Below are 13,895 nucleotides of genomic sequence, written 5' to 3' on the forward strand. Positions count from 1 at the left end.
TGTGTGTGTGTGTGTGTTTTTGGGGGGTGGGGGAGGCTGTGTGTGTGTGTGTTTTTGGGGGGTGGGGGAGGCTGTGTGTGTGTGTGTTTGGGGGGTGGTGCTGGCTGTGTGTGTGTGTGTTTTTGGGGGGTGGTGCTGGCTGTAATCGTATCCTCGCGTTGCTGCCGCCTTTTGTCCTGAAGGGGGATCCGTCCAGGGGGCGGTCCCTCGCTCGTCCTTCCCCCTGAGTCTCCGGTTGTTGGGGGTTTGGGGGGGATTACCGACACCATTCTTCGACAGAGGGAGAGAGCTGCTCAGCCCCGGCAGGTAACCGCGGCGGGGAGGGGGAGGGTGTAGCGCTGGGGCCGGCTCGGCTTCCCAGTCCCTGTGTGTAATATTTACCCGAGCGGCCGGTTGAGCCGGGCCGAGTGTGCCCCTCGGGCTGTCTCTCCTCCCTACAGGCCTCCCACCAACTCTCTGTATATTCAGGCACCTTCTTCCCCCTCCAGCCTCCAGCTTCCAGCCACCATACCCGGGATTTAATTTTTTAAACTGGAGGCAGGAAATGTGATTCCTACCACGGTTCTAAGCCTGGAAAATAAAACTCGCAGTCAGGAAGCGCTTCTCCTCTCCCAAAGTGTTTGACGGTACAACTCCGAGTACAGCCGCTGTTGTAATGTGGAAAATACCAAAAGGCCACAAGGTCCCAAAATAGCTTGTAAACTGTTTGTTGTGATGTTACATGAGGGTTAAATATCGACCAGTTTGTCAGGGAGAACCCTCCTCTGCTTCATCACTGTCAGGTAGATTTCAGAGGGCAAGTAGGAACTCTGTTTAACGTCTTTTTCTAAAAAGAAAACCCATCTTGTCTGCAAAAAAAAGTGCTATAACAGTGCAGCCCTACGTTGAGTGTTTAGATTGTACCCTGACATCTCTGCTCTGAGACCAGCAGCACTGTCAGGGAGCAGCTGTGTGGACTGAAGCAATATTACCTCTGTACAGGCCAATTCAAACTTGACTTCCGGTGTTTCAAATAAATGAAAGGTTTGCTGTGGTATTGACAGTTGGCAACCACTTTGAATCGTAATTCACCTGGCTACCTTTTATTCTCCGTCCCAATCCAACTCCAGCTCTTTTGGTCATGACTGCTGCTCCCAATGTGTTCTCGGGATGCTTGATGTAAATTTGAAGCACAATATCTGTCAGTTATGCAATTTACTATCTTCTGAATTCAACATAAAATCCATCAATGTCAAATCAAAACTTTTGCCACTAATTTTTTTTGGGACATCAGTTGTTTCCTTCAGCCATCATCCCTTTATTCATTAAATGTCTCTTGCAATTCACTTGATCACAGACCATCCCTTTTGTTCTTCCCCATTGTCCCCCATTTCCTCCTCTCTCTCTTTGCTTAAAATAGGTTATCTCTGATTTTTTGAAGTTCTGACCATCATCAAGCATTAACTAACTTTGTTTCTCTACTGATGATTCCTGACTGCTAAGTATTTGTAACATTTTCTGCTTCTGTTGCCTGATGTTAAGGATACTTTCCACTGGTATCAGGCCCTTCTGAACTGTAGAGGTTATGGTGTGTTAATGGGTGATTAATTGTACAGATTTCCTGTCTGAGTGGCTATACATCTGCCAAGACTTTGAGATTCAGGATTCTATTTACATTTGTGGAAGTTTCCACTGTTTTGCTATACGTGTGGCAATCTGGCACTGGTTTCGTAAGTACATACTTAGCATTGTGGTTTGGTGGTAACCGTTTTCACCAGATCAGAATAGTTTTACGTTTAAGGCTTACTGTAGTATTTGAACATGATCTAAACTCTTTCGTGCATTACTGAAGGAGTGCTGCATTATTGGATGTTCAATTGAGGTTCTGTGTGCTTACTCACGGATAATAAAGATTCTGCTGTACCAGAGGAGCAGAGGAGCTCTATCAGTGTGCAGAGCGCATTCCCTGAAGCGACATCACTAAAACAGGTTATCTTTCTTTTCTATAATAAAACAAAGAACTGCACATGCTAGAAATCTGAAACAAAAACAGAAACTGGAGAAACTCAGCAGGTCTGGCAGCATCTGTGGAGAGAAAGCAGAGTTAGTATTTTGAGTCCATCGACCCTTCCTTCACTGGAACCAAAATAATTATTCTGAGTGTTTGCTTTTTAATAACGTATATATGTGAAACAGTTATCTTAATGTTTTGACTCTTTCTGTAATTCGTTGCAGTAATTAATAGATTATTGGTCCTGAAGAACAGAATTAGATTGTTACTTATAAATTTCCATGTGCAACTTTCAGTGACTGCACTGAATATATTAAGGCTATCACTTTACTTGTATCTGGTCCCTCCAAAGTGGGGAGAAGCTTAAGTAAACTCATCAAAGTAAACTAAACTGTGCATGCCTCTCTATCTATGGGAATTTGCCTATCATGGCTTTGAGAGCCAGATTTTATACATTCACAGCTGTCAACTGTGAATTAAAGATGTAATGTTTAAAAAAGATATATTTTTTTCCAAAGCTTTTTGTCTTGCACTTGACAGGATAAATTGCTAAAATAACAATTCGAGCGCAAAGATAATATGTATACTTATGAAAGGGGAATGCTTATTGGTTGACAAATAGACTCTGGTGAGCAAGTGGCAACCTATATTTGGTGCATTTTTCGTGGAAGCGCCTTGACCAGTCAGAGTCCACTTGCCAAATAATGCACACTCTCTTCTTGTATAGTACAAATCTTGCTTTTCCCCTTGAATTAGTATTCTTGAAAATTGATGAGTGCATGATAAGAAGCAACAAAATATTTCTTCTCAGTAATATTCAAGTTCTGTACTCCCAAAAGACTAATTAAAGATGTATCATCAGCAGCATTGATTTTAGCTGAATGTGAAATGCTCTTTTTAAGGCAAGTCATCCATGCTGTGAGTAGAAAATAAAGTTTCTTCACTTACAGACTTATTATCACTCACTGTTATTAAATTGTAAATTGGACAGAAAAGTCTTACGGCTGCAGGTGGTGGTTAAATGTGAAAATTAAGAATTTGATGTCCGAGTTGCTGCTTTTGTTTGTGTCAGAGTGAGAAACTTAGGTCCTTTAAACAATCAAACAGGACAGCTCCAGTGTAACTTAAGAGCAGGTGATACTCCAAGCCAAAAATGGGGATGTTTATGAAAGCTGGAAAGAGGTTCTTGTGCTGGTGGATACTACACTGGACGCACAGATGTCATTGTAAAGAACATCGATGATGGGACCTCTAACAAACCTTGCAGACATGCTCTTATAGCTGGTATGGATTGTTACCTACATGGCCATCTTCTTGTTAATTCTGGAAATGGCAAAGAGGTCCAAGATCAAATCCTTTGTGAAAGTGCGCAACCATAACCCCTGATGCCAACAAGATACTCTGCTGGCGTTCCCCTGGATAAAACCATTGTGAATAAAAATGTTTTTAGGGATCCAACATTGAGGCATGAAGCCAAAATAAAGTTTGACGAAAGGTACAGGGCAGGAAAGACTGAATGGTTCTTTCAGAAGCTCCAGTTCTAAATTGTAATTTGATATAGACAAATACTAATTTAAACTGAAAGAGCTGAGTTCTTAAATATTTTGTAATCACCATGTTCAGCACATGTGTGACTTGAACTCCATCGTGCTCTCTGAGGTACTTGTAGTGCAGTGGTAGTGTCTCTGCCTCTGATCCTGGACGTCCAGGTTCAAGGCCCACTTGCTGGAGGTGTGTCTATATCTCAACAGGTTGATTAAAAATATCTACAAGTGCTGTGTTCTGGGTGTGCTTATGGCACTGTGGTAGTATCTCTATCTCTTGGCCAGGAGGCTTAGATTCAAGTCCCATTTGTTCCATGCATGTTTAATAAAATTTATGAGCAGATTGATTTAGAAAGTATCAAGGGCTGTGCTCTTGGCCAGAAGGCCCAGGTACAAATCCCACCTACTCCTGAGGTATGTCATAAAATGCCTGAATCGTGATTTCAAAGCAAAAATATGTAATAGCCATTCCAGCAAAAAGACACCTCTTTTTAAAAAATATGCTGTGTTCTCCCCAGAGAGGCTTAGTTTCTGGAAAGGGAAAGTTGGAAACGGATAATTGTGCTAAATAGATTTACCATAAAACCATTTTGTCTTTGTAACCATAAAGTTATTTGCTGTCCAAATAAGTGTATGGATATCAGTATATGAATCAGTTAGCTCCAGTGTAAATTACTTGTTGATGTAACAAAGTGTTTAATTACTTTCTTATAATTCTTTGGCACTGAAAAGGATCTTTAGCAAGTATAGCATCTATTCACTTAATGTTTAATTGTTATCAGACATTTTAAAAGATGTAATTTTTTAAACCTTTCCTTTCTATCTCTTTCTCCTTCTCAATCCCATCTATCTTCTCTTTATTTTGCTTTCTCTACTTGATTTGACACTGAAACTAACTAGCTTACAAATTCTTCAAGACAGTTCTTCAACTGAAATAGTTAAGTTGTACATATCTGCTTGGCCTAGTCAGGCAAGTACTTGATCATTTGTAGAGGGCACTGTGTAAAATTCTATGAACATTTTCTGGGAAAGTCCAAGTATAATGAACGGCTGGAATCAGTTATTTGCTGTTGTGAAATTGAGAACTTTGCCACTGTCTTTGTCCTACTCCAGAAACCCCTAACTTCCTAGTCCATAGCTTCAAGTCCTCCCTGACCACAATGTCAGGTTCAAATAGATTGATTGCCCCCTCTATGTTCTGTATTATTTGGAGCCGAGCTTGCAAAACCATTTCGTCTACAGCATAAAAATCCACCGATTTCCACCTCCATGACATCACTTGCCTTTCTCTCCCAGTCTGTTTGTTGCTGATGTCCCGATCAACGCTTTGTTACCTCCCAACTCTCATATTTCTTTACTGTTCTTTTTCATCTCCCATCTTCCTCCCTGAATAAATTTAAATTCGACCAAATCTATGCTGCTGAAATTCTAGCCTGCACCAAATCTTGTTTGCTGACTTCTAATACATTAACACAACATTTTTAAAATGTTATCCTCATTCTGATTCCTCTGCGGTCTTGCCAGTTCCTAATCTTTGTAACCTTTAGAGGCTACTCCCCACTAACTCTACCTTCTTGTAACTCTGGCCTTTTGTACATTTCCCACCTTCACCCTACCATTGTTGATTCTGTCTTCAGTATAGTAGATCTCAAGCTCTGGAATTCCCTTCCCAAACCTAAACCTATCTACTACTTCATCTGACTCTGCTTCTTTAAGACACTGCTTAAAACCTACAGCTTTGATTAAGTTTTTGATCACCTGTTCAGTGTCTCCTTTGACATGTGTCATTCTTTAAGTTTAATTATGCTCATGTGATGTGTCTTGGGATGTTTTACCACATTATGTAGTTCATGTTGTAGATTACTAATTCTGTGTACCTGCTTGTAATACTAGCTACATATCTTTTCCCAGCCAGTGCTAATATAAAGATGGCTTGTTGAAATCTCGTGATCTCTGGTTGTGAAGGAAGGCGTGGAGATCCTGCAGACATCAGATGTAGGTGTTTGTAAACAGCAAATATTTCTTTAAAATTGTATAAAATGAGGAATAAAATTAAATACCAGAAGGTTTAATTGCTGCATGAATGTGGAGAAATGTATAGTGATACCGTGGAGGTTTTATTTCTCTTGCACTGAACAGAATAAATGATTGCTGAGGGATTGTTAATGAAAAGTCACCTGTTCAATAGTATGGGATTACTTTATGAAAAGCTGCTACTACAGTGTCATTTAGGGCTTCAAAATAATGCCACAAGAATCATGTAATTAGGGTTATCATATAGCTGAGCAATGGAAAACATGAAAGGTGTTATTGTTTAGGTCCTAGAATGTTCTGTGGTGCATGAGTTCACACTGCAGTTCCACTTCAGATTTTTGAACAGCATTTCAAAATATATTCAAAGCACGCTAGTTTTAATGATGGTAGCCATATGACTCGATTGATTTACAAGTCAAATGACAAATCAAGACATGCAAAGTTGGTGTCAGACAAGACCATACAGCAAAATGGATTGAAATGGGAAAAGTATAGTTAGAGAAAGCTTAATCATTTAAATCCCGTTTTGGTTATACTCCAAGCTCATTCAGTCAAATAGGACATTGTTTCTCTCAATTCCAACAATCACCCATCAAGCAGTTATACACTTCAATATGATCTATAGTTGTAAATTTGGTATACTTCCCAGAAGGGCCAGTTGTAGCGTCCCTATTGTTTTGGTTGAGACTGGCTCCACTAGAACAAATCGCGTGTTACACAACTGTTCTCCCATTGAGACATCTGGGTTTTGTAGATATCATCATTTCCAAATTTAATGTATTATGTTTGTGCTGAACCCATGTGACTTTCAAACTGCAGCTAACAAATTAAGAATTTTTTTTGCATAAGGATAGCATTATCCAAGTATGCCTGATAACGGTTTGCATCCATTTTGTAAAACAAACTGAAAAATATGGTTCTCATGGTCCCTTTGAAGATACCAACATTGGAAAAACCTTTTCATTATCAACCTGATGGGCTCTTATTATTTTATTAATTGCTCATTTAAATAATTCTCAGCTGACTGTATTGCGATCACGTTCAAAAACCGAAAACAACTTAAATGTTTTGGACTACTGAAACATTGCTATCCATAATATGAAAAACAATGTTTTCTTTGAATGCATGATTCAATCTTTAAACTGAAAAGTGCTCAAAATACTTGGAACTTTGAAAAAAAGTTAATTGAAATAAAGGGACGGACTAGTAAAAGCCTACAATTAAGTGAAAAATTTCTTCCCACATGGAGCACTCCATGGTTTTCGATATATTTGTAAAGTTGAGCCTAGTTTGTGTTATAAGTTTTGTAAAGAGATTTGATATTTGTGATAACAGTGCAAGAAGGTGAAAGGAGAGAATGGACATCTACGGTGAAGGCTTCAATAAGAGACAGAGCTTGTTAATATATGTATTTACGTTGCACTATTTTTTAGCTTACAAAATGCCTAATAAATTTAGGAATGAAAATGTATTAAAATCTAAAATGTGCAGTTTTTAACCCAGACTCTGGTATCAAAAATACACTTGGTAAATTAACTTCCAATAATTTTGCAGTATTAAATTGATCACTCAAATCCCAGGCCAGCTTGCTGTAAACAAGAGTGTTCGTCATCATCACTCTGAAACCGTGTCTAGTATTGACATGCACGCTGTCAAATCCAGAAATTGCTGTCGGAAATATCCTGCTGTTTCATGGGATCAGTCGTCGCCAATTTTGCAAATGCAAGCAACATGTAATTCAGTGATTTGATATGTATTTCACCTATTTCCATGCTGCTCTCAATGTTAAAACCATTGAAAAGTTGCACCTTGTTGAATGACTATTACTGACTTCTAATGATATATTAGTTCAAAATCACATCTAAACCTCTCTGTCACAACCTCTGACTCCTGAAAAACTAATTTTATGAGCCAGGGATGCAAGTCTGTTTCCCTAAAAAAAGAACATGCTTTTTAAAATGAAAACTTTTTTATGTTTGAAAAATTGTTTATGTTTCAGGTTGTACATTAATCTGTTAGCTACAAAATCTGAGCCAACTCTTATGAGGAGAGGTTGAATAGGTTAATGTTATAACCCAACGGAATTTAGAAAAATGAGAGAAGACCTTTTTGAAACATGTAAGATACTTCGGGAGCTTGACAGATTAGATGTGGAAAGGTGTCTAGGTACAGCTGACTTCATTTTACTTCTTCGTTGTAAAACTGACTTGGATGTGTGAAAACTTTCTATGTTAGTTATGAGCTACTTTTGGTATTCCTCTTTGGTTAGGCTGCTTTCTGGCTGAGACGTTGATATTTTTCCTCTTGGACATTATTACTGATCAAACAAATTGATAATCCGTTCAGTAGACAGCTGTCCCCCACATGGATCAAGTGATACAGATATCACTTAGATCTTTGACTTGAACAATGGCATTATGGGTGCCAGTACTTCGAGCTAGGATACCTCCATACATTTCTGCATTTGTCGTACTGGCAGAACATGGTGTTTATATAATGAGACTATACAGAGTGCACTTCTGTCAGCAGAAGGACACCATTTGGGCTGGCTTTACCCGTAACATTTCTCTCATGGTTCTTCTCCAGACAGCAGCACAAGGACAGCCCTGGCATTCAAGTCCCCTAGATGGATGACCTTTTCTTCCTTTTGGGATGGCAATGAGAACTTCATAGAGGTCAGAGTAATAAAACCGTCCCTTAACATTTTCATCAGATGTCGTCATCATTGACAGGCTGAATAGCCTTCTTTGCATCATAACAATTTTCTGATACTTGTAGTCATGGTTGGGAATAAATGCTGAGGACTGTGGCAAGATGGTTATAGCTAAGCTCTGGGTATTGTGTAATGGGCCTTTCACTTGTAAAATTATGGGGCTGTGGTAGTGCATCCAAGAACTATTTTGAATGGGTCTATTTTAGAAGGGTCGTTGTCAAGTCCTGGCCTCCCACCAGGTGTATCTTCTGCTTTTTGCTTCAGCTACCCTTCTTCCGGAAACTGGGTCTCACTGAGGGCAACAATGTTAATTTGGTGTATTAGTAGTTGTTGTGATTACAATTTCAGTTCTTCTGTCCATTTGATCATTCTTGAGATTATCCATAAGTATTCTAACATTTCAAGTTGCAAAATTTAAAGAGTCTTCTTTCCTTGATCAGAAAAGTGGTGATCTGCAGGCTGTGGTTTCCCAGCCAGGAAAATGTGGGACTGACAATTTTTAGGGCACCTTCTGTAACCTGTTCCCTGTTTGGAGTGAGCAAAGGACATTTCAATCCCAACACAGCAGTCCAACAACCATCATGCATCTGCTGCCTGTGCAGGTTTTTTACTGGGGCCTCCCAAGGTTTGCAGTCCTGGCTCCATCACTAGAATACATGGAAAATGGGCACTGGCCAAACCCTGTGTGTAAATGTGTTTAAAATGGAGATCTTGAAATGCTGTCATTGTTCACATAATCTTGATGGATTGGCAGTCTGATTTCAGTGATGTGTCAGTCATGATGATTGACACCAACTCATATCTACTTTCTTCATAGCTGGTGAGATGCACAGCCTCCCTTCACCAGTTTTGCCATTGAGACTTTACATTTTGTTTGGCACAACACCCCGTGCACAACACCCCGTTCTTGCCACCATGGTTGACCCTATCAGTAGCATGGAGGTCCTGACAGTATCACTTCAGGGAGATCCCTTGTATTTAGACAATGCCTTCCAAGTCTTTGGGATATTCCAACTTGCTTCACAACTATTTAATTATTTTGTATATATTAACAAATAACTTGAACAGTAAATTTACAGTGAGTTACAAAGTTTACCTTCCAAAATTTCTTCAGTCACTTATTTCCTGTACAATACAACATTCTGTGTAAGGCAAATGTGTGATTCAGGCACGCTGAGACAATGGTGCAGAGGTTTCCTTTTGTAAATAAAGTTGCTGTGCATACTACAGATCTACACTTTTGTCATTATGGGAAGGGAACTGAAAAAAGGGAGAATTGTTATAATTACAGCTGGTGTTTGCTGAGCAAAAATGTAAACATTAATTCAATGCATTAGCTTGTTTTATTTCATACACCTGAGATGAACGCCATATAATAGAAACAAACAGTCATAGTATTTTGGTTATGTGTAAAATATCTGGTTACCTATATTGTTATCATTTAACTGTCATCTTGTGTATGGAATATTAAACTGAAGCACATTGTTCCCTCCTTGCTCCTCTAGATCCTTTATCAATTAGTTTAAGTTTATGTATGCCTCTTACTCAGTTACTCATTAGAATGTTTGCTCAAATTGAAAACAGTTGGATGTCCTTCGTTCATTTTTTTAGGTGCAGCTCCTTAAGTTCTGGTATTGGAAAAGTTCTTTATAGATCAGAAATGTGTTGATACTCTTTTTTTTAAAATATTTTATCTAAGTATACTGAAAGTTGAAATAGTACAGCATCCGAAGTGTTAAGGATACATTTCAAAATGTATGCGGTGAATAATCTCCTGCAAAATACTTCACATTTGAGTTAACAGACATTAGAATACATCAGTCAAAATAGAAACCGAAAGAACTGCGAATGCTGTAAATCAGGAACAAAAACAGAAATTGCTGGAAAAGCTCAGCAGGTCTGGCAGCATAAGTGAAGAAGAAGATCAGAGTTGACGTTTTGGGTTCGGTGACCCTTCCTCAGTTCAGTTCTGCCAGACCTGAGTTTTTCAAGTAATTTCTGCTTTTGTTCAGTCAAAATAGAATTTGTTTTTAATGTCAAATAATTGTCTTTTGTGCTATTATTAAATGTTATGGGACATCCGTATAGTTATTGAAATCAAATTCACGGAAAGGAGTTCTTAATTATCTTTGTAAATATCCTTTCTGTTAGATACATCACCCGTTTTTTTTAATCAACAGTATTCTGTCATCATTTGTATTCTCAAATCTTTAAATTTCTTCTCCCTATCTACATTATTTTGACAATTGGTCTTTATATAGGAATATAAATCATAAACTTCTCTCCATTAGTTCACTTGAGTCAAATACGATTGTCATCTATTAATTACCCTTATCAAGAGAATTTAAATACTTATGAAAATTGCTGGGTTTTTAAAAAGCTTAATATTGCAGTGTCATTGACTCCAACTTAGTAAGTTTTTAATGTTGTCACCCTTCTCTCCATATTCATTGTTACAATTCCTAACTTTACATCTGTCAAGTTGAAATATGAATTGAGCAAGTAGGAAGGGTGCTGCTATATCCTATCACATGACAAAATAAACTTGAGGAATAGTTTTATGCGAAATATATAATTGCACAAAATGCAGAATGCCAAATCACCATTTAATCTCCAAACTGAAAGGATTCGCTCCTAGTAAATTAGCAATGGATATCTGAAGGTGATCATACAAGATTTAAAAAAAGATATGGAGTTCAGTTGTCAGTTAACGGTGCGAGTTTTGCTTCAACATTTTGATCCACACATATCCACTTTCTGCATATAATCATTTAAACAGTGTTATTGTTTTTTTCGTAGGACCTCCCACTGGTGTGAGCCTGGTTCTACAGAAACAAATGGCACCTTAGAAGATCATCGGCATCTGCACTGTGCAGAATCACCAGAAGTGCTGTCAAAGCCTTTTCAATCAAATTACATGTGTAAATCACTGCGTTATTGTGTGAGCCACTGTCTTTATGCAGTAATGACTAAACTGGAGGAAATCAACAGAGAAGCAAATATGCATTCCTCAATACGATATCTTGGCTACCTGGCAAATATAAGTTTGCTAGTGGCAATTTGTATGGGCCTGTACGTCCGATGGGAGAAAACGGAAAATATATTATTGCTTGTGATATTCATCCTGGGACTTTTTGTGCTTGGCATTGCTAGTATTTTGTACTATTACTTCTCCATGGAAGCAGCAAGTTTGAGTCTGTCGCATCTCTGGTTTGGATTTTTACTTGGTCTTCTCTGTTTTATAGATAACTCTAAATTTAAAACTGATGCAAAAGAAGAAGCCACCAAATATTTACTATTGACCAGCATTTTGATTAGAATTTTGTGGTCAGTAGTGGAGCGAGTGTGTGGATGTGTCCGACACCAACCTGCCCTTTTAACATCTGCAGAATGTCTGGAGCTGGTTGGATTTGCTATAGCCAGCACTGCCATGTTGATGCCCAACTGCTTGAGTGTTATTTTACTTGTTTTTGCTTTGTCAATGTTGATTGTTGATTTACGGATGAAGTCCTTCCTGGCAGTTCCAAACTTGATAATCTTTGCAGTGATTACGTCCCTGTTGTTTTTTCCATCTTTGAAAATTAGCACTAATCCCTTTGCCTTGGCTTGTTATTTCAGCCGTCTAATTTGTGACCCATTACTGGATCTTTACTTTAGTGGTTTATCTGTTACTGAACGTTGGAAACCTTACTTGTACGGCCGGACACTATGTAGACGAATTTCTATTCTTCCTGTAGCAGCTATTGAGCTGATATTCTTCATTCTTGCTGCATTAAAGTTAAATAACTTAGACCGTTGGTATTTTATGATACCAGGATTTTCTATCTTTGGGATCTTCTGGTTGATCTGCCATATAATTTTTCTCATAACTTTCTGGGGTTTTCATACTAAGCTCAATGACTGTCAAAAAATCTACTATACTCATAGAATAGATAATAAGAGTCTGGACTGTGTTATGGCATCCAAAGGAATGCGTCATTTTTGCTTGATTTCTGAGCGGTTGGTCTTTTTCAGCCTATTTTCCACAGCAGTTCTGGGTGCAGTCTCTTGGCAGGTATGTGTTATAATATTTGAAATTACCATTAGTTTGTCCATGAGCATTGATTTACTAAGTCAATTTACAAATGTTTACTGGGTGCTTTTCATAAACTTTTAACAGTTTGAGCTATTGATGTATTTTTATGTGAACTTGTACACGTCTATAAAGGCAGGGTAGCTTCATAATCACTTACAATCGTTTTTTTAAGGAAATGTTGTGGTTAAAACCAAGAGCCTGTAATAGTTAGCCTTCAAGGAGGCAGAGCATAGTGTTTTGAAAAGTCGTTTATTTATTTAGAGGCCTCATTGTAGTAATAAGCACACTTGAATGTTTTGTTAAGATGTTTTGTCTTAATTTTGTTTTAAATATGCACTGCATAAGACCTCTTTAGGAACTGGAAGTTTAAAGTGTGTTATTAGTCACTCTCGTACCTAAATAAATCATTTTGTTTTATCAATTAATATTCAACAAATGTCATAAATGCCTGAAAGTGATTTACTTGTTCACTGGGGTGAAGAAACAAAGGGTGTGTTGAATCATTCTTTTTGAAATCCTAGAAGCAAAATTACAGGCTGTTGGGAAAGACTGAGGAAGAGCTGATCAAAAAGTCATATGACAACAGGAATCAAAAGTTTAAAAAAATGGGGAACCACTTAAAAAAAAAAAATTGATAGTGGTGATGAACATGACAGCTACCAAAATAATAGAAAGCTACAGCTGCCAAACTATTGCTCATGCCTCTTTTTCTTGATGTTCAACACCGCAACAGCTTTATCCAGTCTCAACACACTACCTGCTGCCCTTCCTCAGCCCTCTACTCACCACCACAACTGCTTTTCTCTCATCCTCTGGTGTATTTCAAAGTTATCTCTCAAATGTATGATGATCTTTCAACATTAAAACTGTTGCATGATTTACTCATCACTGACATGGAGAAGGCAGTGGATTAGTTTGCATTTTTGTGCTCAAACACCAGATAGTGGGAAATTCAGATGTAGTTTCTATCTCCTGGTCCTGAGGAAAAGCAGGAAAATTGGTAAAAATAAGATGAACAACATTTCACCAGGAATTCTTTGAACAAGAAAACAAGGCAGGCAGTGAGGATAATACTTCAAAAACAGTAATGCACATTTCATAATTTTTCTTTTTTTCTTATTTCTCAAAAGAAACTAAATTTTGACCTGAAAATAAAAATGAATTCTGAAATTTGCAATATCAGTGGCAAAACCTCTGTCACTGTTGTTTATTCTGCTTTTGTTTGTTTTCTTAAAAAAAACCTAAATAAGCTAAAATAACATGTTGTGGCTTTCATATAATTATTGGACAATAATTATACAGTTTTATTGCTGTAACAGCCTACCTTCCTGCAGTCAAGAAAGAATTGTAACAATGGCCCAGGTGTCACCCTGCAATGATGGATGGAAAGAACATAACTTGGGGTACCAGAGTCAGATGCTGTTTTTTAGTGGTGGGCTGGGGAATTTCTGGGGGGATAATGGACATTTTTTAAGGTTTCCAGTAGCATTTGTATTACTGCTGCAAAGGTTAGAGAATAAGTGCTGATTTATAATGAAA

The 13,895-nt window shown here is 38.0% G+C and overlaps 1 protein-coding gene and 1 pseudogene across 9 annotated transcripts in view; both read left to right on the plus strand.

Annotated features, from left to right (window-relative positions):
- The first annotated feature begins 176 nt into the window (after positions 1-176).
- Positions 177-13,895, plus strand: part of tmem168b (transmembrane protein 168b) — a 41,409-nt gene continuing 27,690 nt past the window's right edge. For 4 of the 9 annotated variants that reach the window (XR_007264030.1, XR_007264031.1, XM_048607405.1 and 1 more), the window contains exons 1-3: positions 193-306; positions 5,446-5,529; positions 11,081-12,335. Coding sequence is in view for 7 of the 9 variants with exons in the window: in XM_048607405.1 (XP_048463362.1) it covers positions 5,528-5,529; positions 11,081-12,335 (1,257 nt within the window). In the remaining 2 variants the exon portion in view is untranslated. Of the gene's footprint in view, positions 307-5,445; positions 5,530-8,154; positions 8,244-11,080; positions 12,336-13,895 lie in introns of all 9 variants that reach the window. The other 5 variants (XM_048607407.1, XM_048607408.1, XM_048607410.1 and 2 more) reach the window with 5 other exon arrangements.
- LOC109923861 lies at positions 3,002-3,534 on the plus strand (annotated as a pseudogene).

Source organism: Rhincodon typus, chromosome 18 (assembly GCF_021869965.1).
Source record: "Rhincodon typus isolate 14 chromosome 18, sRhiTyp1.1, whole genome shotgun sequence".
In the NCBI taxonomy this organism is placed as follows: Eukaryota; Metazoa; Chordata; class Chondrichthyes; order Orectolobiformes; family Rhincodontidae; genus Rhincodon; species Rhincodon typus.